This window comes from Mandrillus leucophaeus, unplaced genomic scaffold (genome assembly GCF_000951045.1).
Source record: "Mandrillus leucophaeus isolate KB7577 unplaced genomic scaffold, Mleu.le_1.0 Scaffold363, whole genome shotgun sequence".
Classification (NCBI taxonomy): Eukaryota; Metazoa; Chordata; class Mammalia; order Primates; family Cercopithecidae; genus Mandrillus; species Mandrillus leucophaeus.
In genome coordinates, this window is record NW_012103843.1 from 1,119,106 (window position 1) to 1,127,319 (window position 8,214).

The 8,214-nt window shown below is 46.3% G+C and overlaps 1 protein-coding gene across 1 annotated transcript in view; it reads right to left on the reverse strand.

The window, feature by feature from the left end:
• CARS2 (cysteinyl-tRNA synthetase 2, mitochondrial (putative)) overlaps positions 1-8,214 on the reverse strand; it is a 66,105-nt gene that overhangs the window by 18,159 nt on the left and 39,732 nt on the right. The window contains 2 exon segments of the mRNA XM_011989788.1: positions 1,059-1,126; positions 4,137-4,270. Coding sequence (XP_011845178.1) covers positions 1,059-1,126; positions 4,137-4,270 — 202 coding nt within the window.

Consider the following 8,214-nt stretch of genomic DNA (forward strand, 5'->3'; position numbering starts at 1 on the left):
CTCTGCGTCATGCAACCCCGTGGCCGGGCTCCGACCCCACTCTGCATCATGCAACCCTGTGGCTCCGACCCCCCTCTGAGTCATGCAACTGCCTTGCTCCACTTCTACGTGTGCTGTGCATGCGCTAATACATTTCTCTTCTCTTGATAATCTGTCTTTGGCCAGTCTAATTTACTAATTAATTTAGGTGAGAGAATCTAAGCCGGGTAGGAGGAAAAGATCCTACACAGCAAATACAGCAAAATAATCACAATCAGTGAATCTGGGTGCAGCCGTAGTGACGTTTCTTTCCACTTTTCTGTAGGTTCGAAATTTTGCCCGGGATAAAGTGGAAAAAGTCTACGTAAGGAAACTATATACAAATTATTTTGTGAGGAGCAGTCCCTGTTGGTTTATCCTAAATCTGACGGGTACAGCTTTCACTGGTTTGCTGTTTAGGTGGTGAGATCTGGATACTATTCTTCTCCATTTATTTTGCAATTAAATTAAATCTGGCTTTAAAGACAGGCCAGAAGACAAAGGAGGAGCTCAAACTATGTCAGCCAGAGCCCTCCGTGTGTGCGCCTGTTCTTCATTCACACACGGAAATTCCCATTCCATGTGTCAGCGCCACAGCACGATGACATTGTTCAGGTTGGTTAAGGATCCAGCCAGCTCTGAGCCTATTAAAGGCAAACAGCAAAACCCAAACAAATCCCAAAGCCACACTAGTAGGAGGCAGTGGATGAGGGAGGGAAGGAAGTTAGCAGATGTGCCGAGAGAGAGACAACCATTATAAAAGGAAAAGACAAGCAAGAAGGCGCCGGCCTTGAAGCCCGGAAAGAGAAAGGTAAGCTCCACCAAGACACTGCGGAAACCCGCAGGAGGCGCACAGCTGAGAGCGCGATTACGCGGAGAGCCACTTAACGTGGGAGGGAGGTGAGGCAGGTCTCGTCCTAGGAAAGGGGCCAGAGGGCACTGGGAATGGGTTTCTGTGGTTCTCAAATGACACAGAAGCCTCTGAGACGGGTTCCACAAGCTATCAGCACCTCAGAGATACTGTACAAAAAGCACATTACCTTAATAGTAATGTAGTTTTTTAACGATTTGGACATTTTTTCTTCTTTGCCTTTCACGTGCAAATGCCCTGAAACAAAAACAAAAGCATTCAGTCTGAGCTGGGTGAGGAGACTCTCTGGCCTCAGGGACACATGGCTTCCCGGGAAACGAATGGGAACCTGCACGTATCCAATGTACAGACCGGTGTATGTTGGTATAAACCTGCCCCCAAATCTTCACCCGTGCTGGGCCTTCTGGGAAGACACAACCTGCCCTTGTTCTATGGTTCAGGGACACAGCCCCACACCAAGGGCGGATGGCAGGGGTGTCCCAGCTGACTCAGAAGCTAAACAAGAACCAGCAACCGTGGTGCCGACAGCAGTATTTCATCTATTTTCCCTTTTCCTGTAATTCAGAGATACTGATTTAACGGACAGCATCTGAAGAAAAGACAAAGCTCTCATTTGGCAAATCAGGCACTTGGCGGTGAAGCTTGTTGATCGTTGTCCAGAAACAGAGTGGTGCTTGTGGGTCCCTGAGTGGGAAGAATCAGAGGTTCTGTGCAGTTGTTTTCACAGACTTCGATGACACGGGTATTATTTCATCCCCTATGTATGTGAAAGACAGGAGGAAAACCAAACCCATTTAAGGAACTCCTAAATCTGACCCTGAAATTCTCCCTGGCCTGTAGCTTTACAAGGCTCATCTCCAAGAGAAGTGCTTTCTGTTTCTAACAGAAGACTGTTCCTCTTTTTCTGACACAAATAGCAGTGCTCCAGGCCGGACACAGTGGCTCACACCCATAATCCCAGCCCTTTGGGAGGCTAAGGCAGAAGGACCACTTGAGCCCAGGAGTTTGGAGACCAGTCTGGGCAACATGGCAACACCTGGTCTCTACAAAAAAATTAAAAATTAGTTGGGCGTGGTAGGGCACACCTGCAGTCCCAACATCCCAGCAACTCAGGAGGCTGAGGTGGGAGGATCGCTTGAGCCCAGGAGGTTGGGCCTACAGTGAGCTATGTTCATGCCACTGCACTCCAGCCTGGGCCACAGAGCAACACTCTGCCTCAAAAACAAACAAACAAACAAACTGATTAGATTGTGATTTCCAAAAAAACATATATAACTTTGAATATGTAATTCTATATAACGTGATTACACCAAAACTGATATTTGGAAAACGAAACACATTTGCTAAGGCCTGAATGTTTATGTCCTCCCAAATTCCTGTCTAAATCCTCAGCCCTCAGGTGATGGTCACTGAAGGCAGGGTCTGTGGGAGGTGATAAGGTCACAGGGGGCAGAGCCAGTGTGAATGGAATCGGTGCTCTTATAACAGAGGTCCCTGGAGAGCTGATGGCCATCTATGAATGGGAAGCAGGCCCTTCCGGGACACCGAATCTGCCAGTGCGCGGACGCAGGACTTCCAGCCAGCAGAACCGGCAGGAATTCATTGCTGCTGTTCATAAGATGCCCGCTTTTAGTATTTGGCTACAGCAGCCCTAACAGGCTGGGATAGCGTCTGCCCACGTAGCTCTTCCATCCACTAGGTACAGGGGAACAGGTGTAACCTCCTGTGTCAGGAGACACTGATGTTTCGTTTGGGGCCAAACTAGTATGAAAAAGATTCCTGGTATCTTAATAGGTGGTGGAAAAAAAAAAATCACTGGAAAAATAGCAACAAAACTTTCCCACGGGGTGCGGTGGCTCACGCCTATAATCCCAGACTTTGGGAGGCAGAGGTGGTGGATCACTTGAGGTCAGGGGTTCGAGACCAGCGTGGCCAACATGGTGAAACCCCGCTTCTACTAAAAATACAAAAATTAGCCGGGTGTGGTGGTGTGCACCTGTAGTCCCAGCTACTACGACAGCAGAGGCAGGAGAATTGCTTGAACCCGGGAGGCAGAGTTTGCGGTGAGCTCAGATAGTGCCACTGCACTCCCAGCCTGGGGGATGCAGCGAGACTGTCTCAACAACAAGAACAACAGCAACAACAACAAATGCTTTCCCATTCCCACATCAGAAGGTAAACACGACCTCCGTTTCTAGACCCCCGCCCTCCTCATTACCTGACAGGGCCAACCTCACACAGCTAAGGCTGCCCTTTCTGCCCCCAGCTCCACACTCGCTGGAGGGCTCATGGCAGGTCGTGGTGTCAATGACAAACCCTGACCCACTGAAGAGGATACATCTGCAGACAGAAACGCGCCTGCGGAGGGAGCAACGCCAGCTCCTCAGACAGTTCAGCAGGTGCTGAACTGAGCCCTGAACGGAGTCACTGAGGAAGTGGCTTTGGGGCAATCAGCCTCATCTATTTACTTTCATGAAGAAACCCAAGTGAACCCTGCTGCGGACCAGAAAACCGGAGCACTTCTGCATTTAATGTCACCTCACTGTGACATCCTAATTTCCCTTTCAAGGATTTCAAAAACTAGTATTCGTTAATTTTCTGTATTTTAGATGTCGAAGTTTGCATCTCCAAATCCTATCACTACCAGACACTCTTTATATTTCTTCGTCTCAAATACCTTAGCTGGCCATTTCCAAAAGGTAGTAAGACTAGCTAATTCTGGCCCTGTAAACTTGGAGATATGACTCTTCCAGTGCATCCAGGTGAATTCCAAAACTGCTGGGTTTGAGGTGTTGCTTAACTCATGGTGTAGCATCCACTTCTGAGAGCAGACAGCTGGGGTTCATCAATGAGGGGTTTGAACAGTGGAAGAAAGGGCAATGATTTTAGACGATGGCAGAGATGTCTAGTGACAATATTGTAGCTTCAGAAAGGAGTGTTCATAATTATCATTACATTGTACTACTTGAAGTTCCTTCCTAATAGTTTTACTTGAAAGAAACATATATAGAACAGCATTGCCAAACATTTTCCATATTCTAGTCAGTTCCAAAAAGGTATAATCATTGCTGCAATCCAAGGAATTTCATGTCCAAATGATTGAAACTCAAAAATAATTTAAGAGGCAAATCCATTTCTTGACCTATTAGCTGATCTATTATGTATTTCCAAATGTAGCTGTTCCGCCGACAAAGGCAGAACTGCCAGCATTGAAACAGAACAAATTAAATCTGAAGTTAGTACTTACCAGAATGCAGAAAATAATTTCCCCACTGCTCACACTGATGAAAGACTTCACACTGTGCAATTTCGTTTTCATGATGTGGAAAAGCTAAATCTATCCCACCTGAATGGATATCCAGTTGACTTCCAAATACCATACTGCAAGACACAGTACAAAGTAGTGAATTCATTCAATCAAGCAGCATATTTTCTTCTAACCTCAACTATTTACTCCTTCCAGCCTTTTTAATTCAATGAATAAATGAACCGCAATTTTAAATCAATTTGCATGATAATTTAACTGATTCAAATGAAAACTGAAATCCTGTCATCACAAACCCATAATTCATGACTTTTCATCCTAGTAAAGGGACATTCTTTTGGCTCCAGGTTTGTTCTTTTGTTTTCTTTCTTTGCTTTCTTTCTTTCTCTATTTTTTTAACTCAAAAAGTTACCTTTACTTACTTTCTTTATTTTATTTATTTATTTATTTTTGAGACGGAGTCTCGCTCTCTTGCCCAGGCTGGAGTGCAGTGGTGTGATCTTGGCTCACTGCAAGCTCCACCGCCTGGGTTCACGCCATTCTCCTGCCTCAGTCTCCCTAGTAGCTGAGACTACAGGAGCCCGCCACCGCGCCCGGCTAATTTTTTGTATTTTTAGTAGAGACGGGGTTTCACCGTGGTCTCAATCTCCTGACCTCATGATCCGCCCGCCTTGGCCTCCCAAAGTGTTGGGATTACAGGCGTGAGCCATGGCACCTGGCCCACCTTTACTTCCTTTCAATAGGTAGAGTTTAGTGACTTTCCAACTTTAACAAGAGATGGAACTATAAAATCGTGACAATGTTTCATCTGGCTTTTGCAAAGGTAACTAACAGTCACACAGGAATAACAAGGTAAGAGAGTTCAAAGCAACACGTGTTGCCATCTCTCCTACAGCGCTGTGCTATGCATCCACGAAAACCGCATTTTTGCAAACCCACACACTAAAATTAATGGGGTTGATGGGGGAAATGAGGCTGGGCCAGGCCAGTCGAAGCTGTGTCCCTGGACCGGCTGCAGAAGCATGGCGATGTGGCAGTCCGGTGGAGTTTCTTAAGATGATAGATATAGAAGTTTCTAAGGTGCCAGCACCCCGTGGAGGTCCTTCCTGCTCCCACTGGTCTGGCTCCCCGTGCTCGGGGAAGGACTGCACACGCAGGTCTCAAGCCTGAGGAAACGGGCATCACAGAAACACACGTTGTAGCGTGATGTTCTAAGATTTTTACATCTTAGCGATGGGTCGTCTCAGGGTAACTCTAACATTCCCTGCAGTTCAAATGCTGGGAAGGAGACCGTGGGACCAGGACTGGGGAGGAGATGGGAGGGGCCTCATTTGTATCTGGATGGGCAATTCTCCTTTACGAAGATCTGAAGCCAACACGACGACGTGAAAGTTTCACAAGCTGAACGATGGGGCCACAGCCTTCACGATGTTAGTCTCGCTCCTGCTATCTACATTAATACCTATTTTAAAATCAGAGAAGGCTCAGAAGGAACAACAATGGTCTCTTCATTATTTAATCTTTCTACAAAAATAAGGAATTTCACAGTAACATTACACGTCAAACTCACGAAATGTTTTCTACCTGCTTTAGAGAAATTATTTGAATCTAAAAAACGAATCTACAACCCAGTTTATATGCCACGGTCTGCTATTAAGTATTGATAAACACACAGAAGAAAAGTGTGACTGGTGACTGGACATTTTTAATTTTTTTTTAATCAAAAGTCAGGCCCATGCTTCCTACTAACAACAGAGCTTGAGGTCTGAGGAATGACAGAAGCATTTCCAGATGAGCTGCATAACCACAGTGCAAGTGGTGGGGGCTTAGCAGCAAAGGGAATCTCTTTCTGGGTCTTAAAGAAGACCCACCAAAATTCAGACAGGCAGGTCGTGGAGGACAAGGCTTCCCTCCTGGTGGAATGCGGAGACCCCACTCAGGGCTGAATACTCACTCAAGCAGTCTGGGAGTCCATGAATGGAGCAAAGTCCTCGTATGGGAGGTAATTATCCCCACCCAACCCCCTCTACACCCAGCCAGGAAAGACATCCCCGATACGATGCCCACAGGTTTCGGGGTGACTGGATTTATCCATCTGAAAATCTTTGATGTAGCTAATAGCTTAAAATGTTTACCTTAATCATCCTTTCCTGTGTTTGTAAGTTTTTTAAAACTGTTCATTAAAATAAATATTTGCTATCAAATATACTAAAATCCATGAGTTAACAGTGATTTTTTTTAAACCGTTTCTGGTGTTGTTTCCAAGATGGCCAAATAGGAACAGCTCCAGTCTACAGCTCCCAGCGTGAGCAACGCAGAAGAAGGGTGATTTCTGCATTTCCAACTGAGGTACCAGGTTCATCTCACTGGGGCTTGTTGGACAGTGGGTACAGTCCACGGAGTGTGAGCTGAAGCAGGGTGGGGCATCGCCTCACCTAGGAAGCAGAAGGGGTCAGGGAATTCCCTTTCCTACCCAAGGGAAGCCATGACAGACGGTACTTGGAAAATCGGGATACTCCCACCCTAATACTGCGCTTTTCTAATGGTCTTAGCAAACGGCACACCAGGAGATTATATCCCATGCCTAGCTCGGAGGGTCCCATGAACATGGAGCCTCACTCACTGCTAGCACAGAAGTCTGACTGCAAGGCAGTAGTGAGGCTGGGGGAGGCTCAGCGTCTGCCATTGCTGAAACTTGAGTAGGTAAACAAAGCAGCCAGGAAGCTCGAACTGGGTGGAACCCACCGCAACTCAAGGAGGCCTGCATGCCTCTGTAGACTCCACCTCTGGAGGCAGGGCATAGCTGAACAAAAGGCAACAGAAACTTCTGCAGACTTAAACGTTCCTGCCTGACAGCTTTGAAGAGAGCAGTGGTTCTCCCAGCACGGAGTTCGAGATCTGAGAACGGACAGACTGCCTCCTCAAGTGGGTCCCTGATCCCCGAGTAGCCTAACTGGGAGACACCTCCCATTAGGCGCCAACTGACACCTCATATAGCCAGGTGCCCCTCTGAGACAAAGCTTCTAGTGGAATGATCAGGCAGCAACATTTGCTGTTCTGCAGTATTTGCTGCTCTGTAGCCCCCGCTGGTGATACCCACGTAAACAGGGTCTGGAGTGGACCTCCAGAAAACTCCAACAGACCTGCAGCTGAGGGTCCTGACTGTTAGAAGAAAAACTAACAAACACAAAGGACATCCACACCAAAACCCCATCTGTACATCACCATCATCAAAGACCAAAGGTAGATAAAACCACAAACGTGGGGAGAAAACAGAGCAGAAAAGCTGAAAATTCTAAAAATCAGAGCACCTCTTCTCCTCAAAAGGAACGCAGCTCCTCGCCAGCAATGGAACAAAGCTAGACGGAGAATGACTTTGACAAGTTGAGAGAAGAAGGCTTCAGACGATCGGTAATAACAAACTTCTCCGAGCTAAAGGAGGATGTTCGAACTCATCACAAAGAAGCTAAAAACCTTGAAAAAAGATCAGATGAATGGCTAACTAGAATAAACAGCATAGAGAAGACCTTAAATGACCTGATGGAGCTGAAAACCATGGCACAAGACCTATGTGATGCATGCACAAGCTTCAGTAGCCAATTTGATCAAGTGGAAGAAAGGGTATCAGTGATTGAAGATCAAATGAATGAAATGAAGCAAGAAGAGAAGTTGACAGGAAAAAGAGTAAAAAGAAATGAACAAAGCCTCCAAGAAATATGGGACTATGTGAAAAGACCAAATCTACATCTGATTGGTGTACCTGAAAGTGATGGGGAGAATGGAACCAAGTTGGAAAACACTCTTCAGGGTATTATCCAGGAGAACTTCCCCAATCTAGCAAGGCAGGCCAACATTTACAATCAGGAAATACAGAGAACGCCACAGAGATACTCCTCGAGAAGAGATACTCCTCGAGAAGAGCAACTCCAAAACACATAACTGTCAGATTCACCAAAGTTGAAATTAAGGAAAAAATGTTAAGGGCAGCCAGAGAGAAAGGTCGGGTTACCCACAAAGGGAAGCCCATCAGACTAACAGCAGATCTCTCAGCAGAAACTCT